The sequence below is a fragment of the Erpetoichthys calabaricus genome, chromosome 3 (genome assembly GCF_900747795.2).
Source record: "Erpetoichthys calabaricus chromosome 3, fErpCal1.3, whole genome shotgun sequence".
NCBI lineage: Eukaryota > Metazoa > Chordata > Cladistia > Polypteriformes > Polypteridae > Erpetoichthys > Erpetoichthys calabaricus.
Window position 1 is genome coordinate 75,128,209 of NC_041396.2, and position 16,765 is coordinate 75,144,973.

At 37.7% G+C, this 16,765-nt stretch overlaps 1 protein-coding gene across 1 annotated transcript in view; it reads left to right on the top strand.

The window, feature by feature from the left end:
* smyd3 (SET and MYND domain containing 3) overlaps positions 1–16,765 on the top strand; it is a 1,300,831-nt gene that overhangs the window by 330,939 nt on the left and 953,127 nt on the right. Inside the window, exon 2 of the mRNA XM_028796932.2 lies at positions 6,499–6,562. Coding sequence (XP_028652765.1) covers positions 6,499–6,562 — 64 coding nt within the window. The remainder of the gene's footprint in view (positions 1–6,498; positions 6,563–16,765) is intronic.

Sequence of the window (16,765 nt, forward strand, 5' to 3'; positions counted from 1 at the left end):
GCAGGGGACTGGTTGACAGATGGCCATTAACAGACACAATTGCATTCCTGGCAAACTTAAGGGAATCATCATTCCACTGTTCGCGTTTGAACGAAGCCGGCGTATTTTTAAATTGGTACTCTACGCGGCTCGGGGTTGTCCGTCACCGGGAAGTTATCAGAGTTTTGGCTCGGGCCCTCACCAGGTGATTCCGGGTCAGGGTCCGACGCCGTTGTAGTGTCCCCCCGAGTAAGGACTTCCCCCGTGTTTACCTCATGGCATGGTGTGGGAGCCGCGGGGAGGGCGGCCCGCCCCCTCATAGCTAGACCCAACGTAGCAGTAGGAGTGGTTTCGTTTTTACCGCATTTGATTTCCAACCAGTCATGTCCTAGTATCACAGAAAAGGGAGGAGCGGGTAGCACTGCAACCGACAGTCGAGTTACCTCCCCCTTCCATGTAACACAACACGAGGCGGACCTATATGATCTGGTCTCCCCGTGAACACAAGTAACCCGTACATGTGATTTTAACCACTGTCGCGGCAAAACGTAACGGCGAGCAACAATGAAGATGTTACTTCCGGTATCAAAGAGGGCTAACACCGAGTGTCCATTAATCAATACCACCCCTACATTAGGAACAGCCAAAGGAGTAGAGTGAACACCATACCTCTCCGATAGAGACAGGCTGCAGTCCATTGGCTCGACATTCAGCGGGCATGCAGGTAAGATGTGACCGTTTTTCCCGAGGCTTCTGTGGGGCTTCCGCCGCGTGGCGGTTGGGCTTGGGGTTAACTGTGCGTCTCTGCCGGTCCCCGCGATCCGGCTTTTCTGACCCCCCGACTCGGAGTACCGCGACCTGATGCTCCAAAACCTCCAGGAGGCCTTTCATTATCCCGGTAAGGGTGTCTACGGACCTGCTGGGCGAGTTGATCCGGCATCGCGTTCACAAGGCCTTCGCAAGCGACCTGCTCTACTACCTTGCGCGCCTGGGGTCCGTCTGGTCTTAGCCATCGGCCCATTTTACCCCAGAACTCAAATGCCTGCGCGCGGACAGGACGCTCCAAATCGAAGTGCCACAGCCGCCATTCACTCGCCTGCTGGTCCGTGGTGACGCCGTAGCGACTTAGAATTTCTGTTTTGAGCTCGTCATACCTCGCGGCCTCCTCCTCAGGGAGGTCATAGTAAGCCCGCTGCGCAGCGCCCTTTAGGTATGGCGCGAGAATGGCAGCCCATTCCGCTCGCGGCCACTGGTTCCGGGTGGTCGTTCTTTCAAAGATGCCTAGGTAAGATTCTATATCGTCATTTTCTGAAAGAGGGAGAATCGGGGGAGGCAGAGGCCTAGTTGGCTCCAGTCTTACCGCCCCTTGGTTATCCAACCGTGCCGTGGCTTCTTCCAGCAAGCGCTTTGTGTTTGCGTGCTCCACCTGCAGCGCCTGGAGCTGGGTTGCCAGGGTGGTTAGGACCGCATTCAGGTCTTGTCCTTCGCTCATTTCAGACTCTTTCAATCCTGCCGACTTCGCCACTGTAAAAGAAGGCACAAAGACAAGATAAAGGTTTGGGGTTTCCGGCCCCGTATAGTGAACAGTTTGCAAAAATTAAACGTTTTTTACAGAGAGTCACGATCGACATCCCACATTCGACAAACAGGGAATACTGGAGAGCTTTTTTATAGTGCTAGGACCGGCCCCCAATCAGAGGATTGCTGGGTAAGGAGGTGCAGTGTCTTCTGGGAAAAATGCGATGTCATCCGGGGAAAATTAGGGCGGTGTCGGTAATGATGCCATGTCAGGGTGTCGGCGTTTCCTTCTTTCTAGGAAAATAAAGAAAAAGAAGTTAGGTGTCTCATCCGTTCCTTTTTGGCCTCGGGTTTCGCGCTTGCTCTAGAGTCCTTCCGCGGCTCCCTAAGCGCTCGTGCGTGACAAAGTATAATTTTTTCAAATTGTTCCCTGACCCCTTAAAATTATTTGAATATGTTTTTTATGATATCTGAGCCCAAGGAATCAACTGGTTATATTCATTTCTTGCTTCCTTGTGTTTTTATCATTTTTAAGAATGGTTCATATTCTCCTGTAGAAGCATCTTGTTTACCTTATGGATGCTGCCATGTTGGAAAATGGTTGCTGGGACTTGAGGCTATATTGCTAGTAGATCTTGTCTGGAGATTGCAAGTCGTGACATCACTAATCATCCTTGATTTGCATTTGAGAAATAAAACATTTGCATCATTTTGTATTATTAGTTTTTAAACTCAACTGAGATTGCACAGGTGGTGAAATAGCTGAGGGGAAGAAAAGGCTGCAGAGATCTGTGGTATCCAGGGTGAACTTCTCCAGGCCGGTAGTAAGGCTGTCCTCCTGGCATTGCAAGCAATTTTTGCTTCCATTTGGGAGACTGGCATCATCCCAACTGACTAAAAAATGGGACTTGTCGTCCCTATCTGGAAAGGGAAGGGTGATCGGCTGGATTGCAGCAACTACAAGGGGATAACACTGCTATTGGTGCCGGGTAAGGTCCTTGCTAGGATTGTTCTCAATAGGATCCGTGATCACTTGCTCACCTACTAGCGACTGGAACAGTCTGGTTTTACACCTAAGAAGTCTACCATCGACTGCGTCCTGGCACTGAGGGTTCTCATGGAGCGCAAAAGCGAATATCGGCAGAGTTTCTTTGCAGCCTTTGTCGATTTTCTCAAAGTATTCGACTCAGTTGATTGAGCTGCTCTGTGGGACATCCTGAGGGTTTAGGGATCCCCTTGAGGTTGCTGGATATCATGGCCGGCCTGTACACTGGTACTGTGACTGCTGTGCAGAGTGGAGGCAGGATCTTTTCGTTTTTCCCAGTTGATTCTGGGGTTCATCAGCGGTGTGTTCAGTAGTTGTATGGACTGGGTGTTGGGCAATGTTGTGGGGTCCAGCAGCTGTGGGGTTTTTGTTGGTGAAGAAAGATTCATGGATCTTGACTTTGCTGATGATGCTGTGATCTTCGCGGAGTCAATGGAGGCTCTGATCGGGATGCTTGAGAGACTGAGTGAGGAGTCTAGGCTTGCAAGTGTCCTGGATAAAAACCAAGATCCAGGCCTTTAATGACCTCTTGGGCACAGCCATCAGCCCATCAGCAGTGTGTCTGTTTGCGGAGAGAGTGTCGACCTTGTTGAAAGGATTATTTACCTTGGCAGTGACATTCATGTCTCTGGTGACTCTTCCAATGAAGTCAGTAGATGGATTGGGAGAGCATGGGGGGTCATAAGGTCACTGGAAAGGGGTGTGTGGCGCTCCCAATATCTATGCAAAAGGATGAAGGTCCAAGTCTTTAGAGTCCTGGGGCCTCATGTATAAATGGTGTATACGCGCAAAAATGTTATGTACGAACGTGTCCACGCTCAAATCACGATGTATAAAACCTGAACTTGGCGTAAAACCACGCACATTTCCGTAGCTCCAGTCCTGGCGTACGCAAGTTCTCCACTCAGTTTTGCAGACTGGCAGTTACTCTTTGCTGCACATGCTGGTTAAGCTGGTAAGGGCAAGGAAAACCACTTCAATTCAAGACTTTTATGAGGTGCACTTCATTCTTTTTTATTATTAACTTCACTTTGAAAACATTAAAGGACAGAACTTTCTCTTTCAAAATGTTTTGGACTTTTCTTCAACAAAAATGACACCTCTAGGTCAATTTGATTCATTTGAACTCTAGGATGCTCCTGGCAGTGAAGGCAAGAGATCTTTAAAAAATACAAAAAAGGAAAAATTTGGTGACAATGAGTCATAGAATTCTGAAAATAAGGATCAACTATAATTAAAAGTGAGATGTTACAGACTTAAAATCTGTTTGTGATAATTTGTGCAATAAAGACACTTATTCATAGACTGTCCTTATTTTCATTAATTTACTATTTATTCTATAATCTTCTAAGCATTTTTTATATTTGTACTGTAGTTTATGGGTGGCGTGGTTGTGCAGTGGTAGTAGTGCTGCTGCCTCGCAGTAAGGAGACCAGCTCATGTCCCGGGTCCTCCCTGTGTGGAATGTGCATGTTCTCCCCCTGTCTGGATTGATTTGCTCCAGGTGCTTTGATTTCCTCCCGGGGCTGAAAGACATGTAGGTTAGGTGGATTGGCAATACTAAATTGACCCTATTGTGTGGTTAGTGGGTGGGTGGGTGTGTGGCTGTGTTCACCCTGCAAACCCTCCATGGTTTGTTTACGGCCTTGCATCCTGTGCTTGCTAGGATAGGCAGGTTAGAAAATGACTGACTATAGTTTATTGTAGGCCTCTTGTATTAGTTTTAGTTTTTGCTTATCATTTTGACGTTGTTAATTATTTATTCATAATTTTTTGTTCGGTTTATTGATTGACCTTCCTATTCTTTGAATGATATAGGTAATTTCCCTTAGGTGCTGTCATTAAGCTTAATACTGCTTAGACATAGTGGCATTAGCCTTGCAGTGGTATTCTTCAGCTCCCCCTTACTCACTGTCCTTTTTAATTTTTTGCTTATTTTGATTACTTCGGCTGTTTAATTTTCATTTGCACTTAGACCTGCTTTCTAAGATTTGACTCTTTGTAGTTTGAAACTTTGCTCAAGATAATGTAGTGTTTTGTTTTGATATTTGTACCTGACTTTTGTATTTCCATTTTCTTCCTCTTTGAGTTTTCAATTATTATTTCTCTTTTAAATTTTATTTTTGTATTTATTGCATGTATTATTATGAATACTTTGGACTTGTTTTTCTTTAATAATCTTAGTAAGTTTGTGGTCAACATTTTTGCTTCCCTTTCTACATATAGGACAATGAGAACAGTATGATATTGTTCTAAAAGGATTGTGTCTTTTGTTTATTACTATGGGTATACATGCACAGAAAATAACATTAGAATGAAGAAAGTCTTTTCCATGCATCCCTGCAGTGAACTGTTTATCTTCCTGACATTGTGAGAGTTGATTATTACTGATAAATATGATTTTCACAGATATATATTGTTTATGCTGAGTAACTTCTGTCCTTGTTAATTGTTAGCTTTTGCCTTTAGCACTCCTAGAAGGTATTTTAATTAAAGCCAGTTGATCTGCGACCCAGTCCCTGCTACTACTTTAGTACAGGGATAAGTATGGATAAGAAAACCAGTACAATCTAGTGTAGTAGAATCCTGACTCCTAGGGTCTTGTTTATCAGTAACTAGCAAGGACATGAAATCTGAAACTAATCACACTCTTATGTAATTGACAAGTGTATTTAAGAAGTGTTACCAACATCTACATCTGTCTGTGTACTGAGTGGCTCCACATACTGTACGTGTCAATAAAGGTATTTTTCTCATCCTAGACTGGCTTCGTAATTTAACTTTGACACCATCCAGTAAAGAGTACTGAAGCATTCACTATTTTGCCAGCAGACTTTCAATAGTTTCTAACTCCTTGTCATTAAATTGTTATCATCTGAACAATCATAGGCTTGACCTGTGACCAAGACTTTTTTGTAAGCAACCACACTACCAATCTGTTTTCACTGTCTTATGGTTACTTGTTCTTTCTCATACTTTATTATTAAAACCTGATAAACTTCTAGAGATATAACTTCCTGTTTTACATAAAGGTAAATTTTCTAATACTTTGATTTTAGCACTATGCCCTGCTTCAGTAATATTAGATAATTTGAGAACAAATGGAAGACAAATATGCATTACATTGAAATATATGCATTTGTTCTGTACTTTGTGTCCTAAATGGATAACTGTTTTAAAATTGAAGTACTTCACCTTTACGTCTAAAACAATAGGTGTTGTATTAGTAGATATTTTGAAAGAATATATGATTAAGGTTATGTTTATAATTAGTTTAGGTTTGTTTTTCAAGTAGGAACATGTTTGGGGTTTTGGTTTTCACGAGACAGGTTAACATGAACAATATGCTGTCTTTGACCAAGAAAAGGGATAATGAACATCCATCTATGCATTCATCTTTTTTCTAACTTGCAAGGTCCAGTCCAATTCAGAGTCACATTGGGCAAAAACCTGCCTCTGTGGCTTTGAATTTGCATTTACTGGGCTACTTAGATTAGCCAAATTACTTAATATGTACAGTGTCTGTGCCGGGCTTTGAATGTAATTTTCTGAAGTTGTATGGGCCTACTGCTCTCCACAGCATCCAGCTTTTAAATATGAAAATATATTCTCAATTATTTTTTTTACATAATTGCTGCTGTGTCTCTGCATTTTAATTTATTTTTTTGTTTCAAATAAAGGTGCATTGCTCACTTTGACAATCTCATTTATTTAGTATAAATAATTTTATCTGAAGACATTATGTTTGATTTTTTGCTGATTGTTTTATGATACTTCGCAGCATGCACTCTGCTTCTCAAATTTAGAGCTTATATTTTTACAGTAAAATTCTCTGTTCTCACTAGAAATTTGAAGCCATTTTGTTTTCACAAATTTATTTAAAACTGTTTTAGCATGATTGTCCTTTGTAAATATTATATGTTAAACTAAAAATTACTTTGTTTATTTTTTTAAAGGAAAGAGAATCTTCTGAGATGTTCACAGTGCAAGATTGCAAGATATTGTAATGCAAGTTGCCAGGTAACCGCTGTCTTAAAATGAACTCAAGGACTTAAGGGCATAGTAAATAAGATTTGTATTGTGCCAGTGAGAACATATACAGTGTGCAAAATGCCTCTATTAAGCTGGAAAATGTGAATTCTAAAATCCTTGTATAACAATTACTGCATATACTCCTGAGTAAATTGAGAATCTGTATGCAAAATGTAAGCTTTAAATCACACAAACAAAAATAAGACAGCTATTCTTTTCATAAAGGGAAAAGATAGTTGAAAGTTAACTCCACAATTAGAAATAAAAAGAAACTCAGTATTTTTCCTTATGAACATTCATCATCTGTATCTTAGAGTATTGACTGCTCCCATTTGCAACATGTCTGACCTTTTATAATCTTATCTTTTAAAATGTATTTCCTCAGTCATTTTTTTTTTTACCTCATCTTGCCTTTAAGCTCCACACCATGACACATAGCCTGACAGTGACAATGTTAATAATATTGAAGGGAGCAATTTATTTCAGAACAGGTATATAAAAAGAATTGATAAATATAACTGGCATCTAAATTATACAAAGTAAAAACATGATTTGACTATCTGTCCATACATTTCAGATGAAGGGTCACTGATAGCTAGAACCTGTTGCAGCAGCAATATGTGCAAGACAGATATCGGTCCTGAAGTATTACCCCTCCTTAATATAGCAAATACATTAAATCATATAAATAAGAAGCAGAGGTTTAGTTAAACATGAATAATTTAAGTAGTATTAAAAGTGAACACAAAAAAGACAGATAAAGCATTGGGGACCCAAGTGCAAAGAAGTGTTTAATACATGTATTTAATAAAGTGCGTTGCCTTTTTGCACAGTAAGGGGTAACAGTAATAGATGAGTTTGGTGCTACTTGTGGTCACAGGAGACAACTATTGAGCAAACAGAGACACCAGAGGGAGAAATGGAAGTGGAGGAATACATAAGCAGAGTTATCTGGGTTCACTTTTCTTCTTCTGAGTTCAAGACTTCAGATATTTAAAAGAGGCAGACAGACACTTGAATCCTCTGGCTTCTTCTACCACATTCCTCTGTGATCCTTTGGCTTATTTGTAGGGAACTCATGTGAATATTTATGCCCTTGATAATAGTCATATTAATTTGTATTTTTCATCACATGCCCTGTCCAGCTCTATATGAATTGTGTCTTTTGGACAGTGACATGTCATATGTAAATTACCATTGCTAAAAAGTCCAAGTATGTGATGTGTACACTGTGGTAGACTACCTCTGCTACTGCTGTAGAAGATCCATTTATCCAGTATTACAGAAGCCAGGGTCATTTTAATATTCAACTTTAATCCCCCTGTAATTTCGGCGTCTAATCATACTTACTAATCACGATGCTGGTGAATGGTAATGTGTTACATGCTGATTGTCACATGCAAGTAAAAATTTCATTGTACTCTGTGCACATGACAATAATAATCCGATAAACCTATAATCCTATTATGTTTTAAATTATTTATTCCAGGATATATAAATATATGAATGAAGTAACTACATACTTTCATCTTTAACTTGTACTGCATTTCAATATACTCAGAGAAGATTATGTGTGGGTATCTTGGATTAGATTATGTGAAGTGGAATAGCTACTGGAAAGCAGCAGTGCTTGTGAAAATATAAGAGATCCCAAGGTATAGATTGGCTTAAAGAAGACTTTCCTGTGTTCCACATCATTGTGATCCTGAAAAACTGCTTAGGAAAGCATATCTAGATAGCCGAGAAGTAGTTATGCAACCTGACTATGAGAAATTCAATGTTTTCAAAGATGTGGGTGGTGGATGAGTAAAAACATCTAATTTACTCTGTCCATCCTGATGTCATTTACATTATCAATAAACTGCAGAACATTTTGACCAATATCAGTGATGATCTTTTGAAAATGAATATGTTGATATATTTAGTAACAATAATAAAAGAAACCATCACATACTGTGCTTAGTGATCTCCATGCATGGCTTGCTGATTTATTCATGGATGTAGCAGAGAGTTGAATTGGGAAAGGGACTGTGAAATGAAAAGTCAGTCATACCTCCCTGATAGAAATGCAAATGTGGTAACTTGGCCGGATAAATCTAGGATAACCTTCAGCTGTGTCACTTTTAAATAGAGGATGTGGTGGTTGGGGAAGTTGCCTTCTAAAGTCCAGCAATCCTCCCGTTCCACATCTTGTGGAGCACCACCAAATTTGTTTATCAATCCAATATTTAGAAAATGATGCCCTTTGCAAATTTCATTAAATACTACTAGATCATTTCTTCCTATGGACAGGAAAAAGTGAGAGACATTACCCCTCTACATTTGAGGTTGTTGGAGCATCTTTACCTCTGATGCTGTCTGATCTAACAGGCTAATTTTAATTTTATTAGTCATTGGTTTAATCCACCATCCATTTTTTTGTCCTATTGGGGATTGCAGTGGCAATAAATTGAATCCAGTATGTTACACTTCCTCTTTTGCAAGTTTTAACATTCAGGCATGGGTTTCATTAAAGTTTTGATTAAAATTACAAATATTCAGTCAGGTATTCTTAAAGTTCACAAAACTTACAGGTAGAATTGGTAAATGCATGATTTCCCTTGTATCTGTGTTTAAACTAAGTACTGGTTTCATTGCTCCACCCAAATGTGAGATTCAACTGTTAGACTAATTCTTATTCCCAGAAGGCAGATTTCATGGAGAACAAAATTATAGCTTCTGGAGGCATTCTGGATTGTTTTGGATTTTGAGGCTGGTATTCCTTTTTACTGTTACATCAAAGGCATGAATATGAATTTACATACCTGAGTGGTGGTTCCCATTTTTAAAAAGAAGAACATGTGGATTTTATCACTATCATGGAATTACACTTCTCAGCTTCCCTGGCGATCAGTTTCATTGTTAAAAAATGACCATATTTCTTGATTTTCTTGATGAGAATATTTTGCATATGTTTCAGAAAAGAAAAATGTGCAATATGTTCACTGTCAACTTTTTTGCAATTCATTATTTTTGTCTGAATTCATAATCTCCGTACTATACATAAAGATAACTTTAACAAATGCTGCATAAACAAAGGCCTTAATATCATGCTTCAAATCCCAGAGGAATAGAAGCAGCTGTTAACTATTACAGTAAACATTTTTTGTTTTAAATGTTATTCTCAATAAATTGATGTACCATTCTCTTTTACATATTCCAATTCATGCAAGATTATTGACCTCCTTGCAAAGATTTTTATAACTGTTGAGACTAGAAAGTGCTCATTGTCTTTCTCATGGAGCTTCACATCAAATTTTACTCAGACTAAATGAAGGTAGTCCTCAGGAAATTACTGACTTTTTACTCTCCTTGCCAAGGTATTTTTGCTTTACAGTCTGTATTATTAACCAACTGTAAAATATATCAAATATAACAAAGAGCTGACTTCATAGACTACCAAATTCAGAACCATCAACAGTCAGAAATTAATCAATGTATGAAGAAATCAGGCAGTATAAAGTTGATTTTTCATATGTTAAAGATAGCAATTTTATTTTCTAAACTGTTATTCTTTTATGTTTCATTTTTTGTAGATTTCTTTTTCATCTCTATGCAGTTTTTAACAGGAATTTTAAGCTTCAATTCCAGTTCACATCAGGTGCCTTACATTTACTATATGCCAAAAGATATTTTTCCTACATTACATGCCCAACATAATCATGTCTTTCTATCCCCTTGCCAGTCATTTGTTTCTTTCTTGGAAAAGGTAGAGAAGATCTCACACTGATTAAGAACTGTCTAGAGCTGTGCTGTAATTTCAGAGACAAGATTCCAGATGAAACCGAGGAAGCACAAACCCCTAAAGGATATGTTCATGTTATGCGATAGCCTTAGAACACTACAACATAGATTATTCAGTAGGTATCATCCCACCATCTGTACTTTATTAGAATATATTATTCTGCTCATAATGCCTTTGAAAAGAATTGAGCCTGTAAAGTCAAAGCAGTTATTCTTGATTGAAATATGATTAAGCTGAAAATGTTCATATCTGGTTTTCCTAAATGTTATGAAGACAGTGTTTCAGTACTAGGCAACCAGAGCCCATCATTATATTCATAAAATACTTAATACATAATATACAATACAATACAATACAGTTTATTTTTGTATAGCCCAAAATCACACAGGAAGTGCCGCAATGGGCTTTAACAGGCCCTGCCTCTTGACAGCCCCCCAGCCTTGACTCTCTAAGAAGACAAGGAAAAACTCCCAAAAAAACCTTGTAGGGAAAAAATGGAAGAAACCTTGGGAAAGGCAGTTCAAAGAGAGACCCCTTTCCAGGTAGGTTGGGCGTGCAGTGGGTGTCAAAAGAAGGGGGTCAATACAATACAATGCAGTTCACAGAACAGAACAATTCCTCAATATAGTAAGAAATAAAAAATATAAATTTTAGAAGTACAGAGCAGAATTTAACAGTAGATGATATATCCCATGATAAGATTTGGATTTGTGTAGAGTCCTGGAGACCTCATCCTTCAAGCTGCCTCCCCCATTTGGCCATTCCACGGCTGAAATAGTGCTGTGCCAGCCAATCTGATGAAAAGACCCCTCTTTCCCACGATTCCTGCGATCCTCCATCTGGGATGACTTTTCCTTAGGCAGGCAAAACAACTTGGCAGGTGGGCCATGGCACCAAGTGCCACATTTGAGTACCGAGAAGAAAAACAGAATAAGTGAGGGTTAGTATACAATTATAACTGTAATGTTACTTATGTTTAAGTGCTAATGACTAACAACAGAAATGCAGTCTGTACAGTTAATCAGCAGCTCTAGTCAGGATATGCTAAACTGAAGTAGTGAGTCTTCAGCCGGGATTTAAAAGCTGAGACCGAAGGGGAATCTCTTATAGAAGCAGGCAGACCATTCCACAGTTTAGGGGCCCTGTAACTAAAAGCTCGACCTCCCACTGTTATTTTATTAATCCTTGGAATCATAAGCAGACCGGCATCTTGAGATCTTAATGTGCGCTCAGGTTTGTAAGTCATGATAAGTTCAGACAAGTAAGCCGGACCTTGACCATTTAATGCTTTATATGTTAAAAGAAGGATTTTGAAATCTGCCCTAAACTTAACTGGGAGCCAGTTAATATAACAAAATAACACTTCCTTTATACAATTCATGGCTACAAGAGGCCAGAGACTACCTTGGGAGCACTGAATGCAACATTAATCAACTCTGAACAGGCCATTAGTCCATGTCAAAGCCCTTGCATGCACATACACATGCATTTGGCATGTGTGAAGAAAACCAGAATATCTGGAAGTAACTCATGTTTACATGGGGAGAGCACACAAAGATTTTTACATTGAAGGAACAGGTATAGGATTCGAACCCTAGATGTGAGACAGCAACACTTACTTATCCACATCTATGCCACCCAGTGTTGTTGACTATTGCTTGTATTTATTCATTTCCATCAGGAAAGTTTAGGATCAGTACTGTAATGTGTACAGAGTACAAAGTAAATGTTACTAGCATGTAGCATGTGGAATATCTCCAATGTCTTCTGCCACGATTATTGAGTTTAACTACCTTAACTCAGAACTTCTATCTTCTTTTCCTTAAATAACTGTTTTACCTCAAAACTTGTGTACTTCTTACCAAAATACTACCTTAGCTCAAAATGTCAGTGTTTCTGAATGTATAGTATCTTAAAAATGAAGGTGTACTGTTGCCATAAACATTGTAGTATAGTGATGTACAAATCTATACATTTATATCTATCCTTAATTATCCATTTCTCTAAGCTTTAGTAGTTACTTGAATGTTAGAATTTGTGGTGCCAAAAATGGTAGAGGGAGAAATGGAAGAAAATATTCAGAATGGTAGTGCTGTACAGATTAGCATAACTTTAATATTCATTGTCCCACACCAGCTTCTGTGTTTCTCTTCTCTTCAATCAGAAATATAGCAAATAGGATGTTGATAGCTGATAGGTGAAACAGAAAGATGAGAATTTCAGTTCATTGTCCATGGATGCATGAACTTTGTATGAGTTCACCATGTTAATACTTCATTTAGTACTGGCATATAGATTAGTTTAGCTTTTTAAAGTGCAGTTAATTTTATTGTGAAAATGTATTATGATTCAGCACTGAAACAACAAATTACATATTTTATGTACAGAAGAGCATGGAAAGAATTTTGCATTTTGGTTGCATTTTTATTCAAAACCACCTGTAACTAAAGATAGCAGTGATTTTAAGCCAAACAAGATTAAATTTATCAACCAACACAATTGTCTCAAACCACTATACAATTTAATACATATGGGTTATAATAGGTTCCAATTGAGTGCAAAGAATTCTCATTATATCTATATAATGTGTATCTGTGTGAAATGTTACTGTATAAACTAAGCATTAAAGCCACAATCTATAAAGGGGAACTAATCCAAAAATGTCAATTTTGCTAAATTGTTAAGAGTCATGTTTATTAAGATGTTATTCATTGTTTATGTCCTTTTTAAATGTCTGGCTCTGAAGAATTAGAAATTCCAAAACATATTAACAAATACATATGTTTACAGTTGTTTACAGTTGGATGCATGCATTATTCACTACGGAATTAATTTTTTCTAAACTCTTCATACAACTTGCTTTACTAGCATGCGGTTGTTCACACCAGTTAATCTCTCCTCCAAAGTGCACTAAAGGCACCAAAACAGTTCATGCAAATCTCAAAACCAGCTCAGTTCAACAGAACACCAAGTTCTTTCCCAATAGGAACACCCTAACACTCATAACACACTCGGCTAAAACACTTAACACCAGACAATAAAACACAATGGATCACCTTTACATTTGGTGCTTCTTGTTTTGTTTTTTCAGTTTTATAAATTCCTTTTTGCACTTGTACACATTTTTAACATACCATCAAAAACAGACTAGAACATATTTGCTGTATAAAATGTACTTTAGAACATACAGTATTTGAGAAATAAATTAGAAATTTGTTATTTCACTCAGAACAGTTTATTTTCCAGTGTTTTGCAAAGGGGAATTTCAAAAAGAAAGCTATAGTAACTCCATTACTGAAATGGAGTTATAAACATGAAATATAAACATATCTATATAGCTCACACTTTGTCATGGGTTGATTCTTTGTTGTTTAATTGCAATGTTCTTCTTTCATTTTGTAATGTTTTATACTCCAGTTTAGGTCCTCAAAGTCTGTCATTTTGTCTGCTACATGAGGTTGTTATTATCAACACAGCTTGATTGAGGGACTGCTTTGAGTTCATTGCCTTTTCCAATCTGCAGATATAAAAAAACCTTTCAAGAAATAAGAATAATCAACCTTGTTAACTCTTGTCTCGCATGTTATTTTTGGTTTTGACCCCTTTTTGTTCTTTCAACATTGATTTGTGTTTTGTTCTTTGGTTTCATTTTGTTACCAACCTTTTTATTTGTTTTGTTTCATTCTCTTACATGCATGTCCTGTCTTATCTACATATCTGTCAGTGCAGTGACAGAACAACTGTAAATACACATACATTTATACCTGAACAAATATAATGATTAAACATGCACATACTGTATTACAGTGACCTAATCAATCCTGTCTTCAGCTTTTGCCCACACATTCTAATCAACATCATATGTTATGTTCTCTTTTGCAATACATCTGACGAAAAGAAGCTTGGAATTCCTTATAAGTCCCTGGAAAATTTCTGCTGATATGTCATGGCATCCAGTATTCATTTGATTAGGTGGATGGTGGTAGTACACCTTCCAACTCCATGAAGAAAATAATTCCAGTATGGTGGAAGGAAAAGTACAGTCATTCTGTCATGGGTTGCAAACCACTCTCTGATTACCTTGGAGTGATAGAGTACCTCATTGTTCAAAACAATTACAAATGTTGAGACATTCTGTCTCACCAGCCCTCTTTCCTCTGCTGCCACAAGTCTTCCATAGAGATTATCCATGAATTATAAGAGACATTCTGTATCATTGCCCAATGAGAGGCTTGTGTAACAACATCCTCAACAATATCCTCTTTGCAGCACACATTGTGATGTTGGCACCCCGGTGCTCAGGGACATTCACTGTTGCTCTTTTCACAGTCAAATTCCTTCCTCACTAATGTGTTTTGGACAAGTTGAAACCAGCCTCATCAACAAATATGAATATGTGGAGTGTCTGTCCACATATAAACTTAAGAATTCTAATATACAGACAATATACACATCAGATACACAGTATTGTTAGATGTCCTGTGCCTTATATCTCAACGAACTACTGTACATGTGTTGTGCTGTATCTGTTTTTGTTCAATAACAGCGTTGTGTTGTAAAGGTCTTTACCTACATGTATTGGTACTTTGGTTCTTAGATATGATCTGAGTTCCTCCTAAAGGGAACAGTATACAACTGTTTCATGCTTACTTGATGTTTGTTCAGGACTCTAGCAATAGTTGTCAGGCTTACAGATTATACACTTGCAAATGTGATCTGTCTGCTGATGCTTGGTCCTGAATTTCTCTTGATTTTTATGGTGTTGGCAGTGATGACCATATTAATAATTGCAGTTTCCTTTTCAGCAGTGTAAATTCTACCCCTTCTACCAGTAGAAGGTAACCATTAGATCCTGAAACAAAAATACAAGGGCAATCATTCAGAATTGATTCTATATATTTGCTGTAATGCAACACATTACTGAATATACATCTTACCTATTGGTTTGCTTGAAAATTCTCACAATAGAGGCAAATGTAGAGCATGGCAGATTTGGCTGCACTCTCACGCCAACCTCTCTCATTGAGAACCCATGATTTATAACATGATCAATGACAGTAGCCCTGATCTTGTGTTTTACTATAGTTGTTTAGTCATCCTCTCTGTACTCTTCAACCATGCATACTCACTCTTCTCCCTCTTTGGCCCACTGTTCTTCCTCTACCAACCCAACTTGGGTGAGTCAATGTTGTTTGTTTAATTCATGCTAAAGGCATCACCTTTTGTAGAGATCTTAACAATTAAAAACATCCAGAAAGCTGTTCATCTAAATTCGTACTCAATTGTAAATGAAGAAAACTCTGTCTCAATCAATTTTGTTTTATGTTTGCTTTTTAACTTAAGTTTAACAGCTTTGAAAGGAATAGTTAAGCATGTGCAAAATGGGGCTGTTAATGTACAGAGTTCTGTTGGTGTTCAAGTTTCAGAGAGAATAGTATTGTTCACTTAATTGTTAATTGTTCACTTAACCTTATATTAAATTTTGATTCTTGACAACATTTGCTGTATAATCTATATATTGTTGCAGACATTTTATAAGTAACAGACAAATCAAAGCAAGATGATCCTTTCACTTTCATTGCAAGTTATGTACTGTGTCGAGTCCCTCAAAATGGTGCTGGAGAATTACTCCAATATTAACACTTAAGGTGGGAATTTCCTTTACTGTATAAAATATAACTTGAGAATGCAATGAGGCATGTCAAAAGTGGGCCTGAAAATGATCAAATTTTGTACAAAGGGCTCAAACTAAGCTTGTAAATAAAATATTCGATGCATGGCCATCTGAAAAATATACAAAGTAGGGAAAAATGTTTTGTTATATTATGGAGTGTTTAAGAATAATTGAATGGGAATGTGAAGTACAACAGCCTAGTCAATATTAGTGTTACAGTATGTCTTGGTGTGAAAAGCAGAGAGCAAAATTCGAGGCATCACTTTTAAGATGCTGTCATGTAATGTTATTTATTCTGTGGCTATTTCTGTATATATTAATGGTATTTTTAATTTAAAAAATATTTAATTTAAAAATTATAATCACAATATGTTATTTTCTGTATTTTACTCTAGTTTCCTCTGGTTCTTATAGGTTTACAGGTTCATTATTGTTACATGTACAAAGTATACTGAAATTCTTACTTGCATGTACTAATTGTTATTCATCAGATAAGAGCTTTCAATAGAGAAGTCTGGCAATTGTCTGTCTTTTTTAATCCTGCTTGCCTCCTATTACCTCTAAGAAAAGTTATTGTAACAAAAGTGGATTCACATATAAAATGAAATACAGAAATTAATAAAATGTCTGTTTAGTTGCTAAGCTACTGAGTGCTACCAGAACTGAATGTCTGCTGGTTTCTTTGTAGCTCTGGTGGATGGTAAATGGCACGATAATTACAGATTGCTGTGTG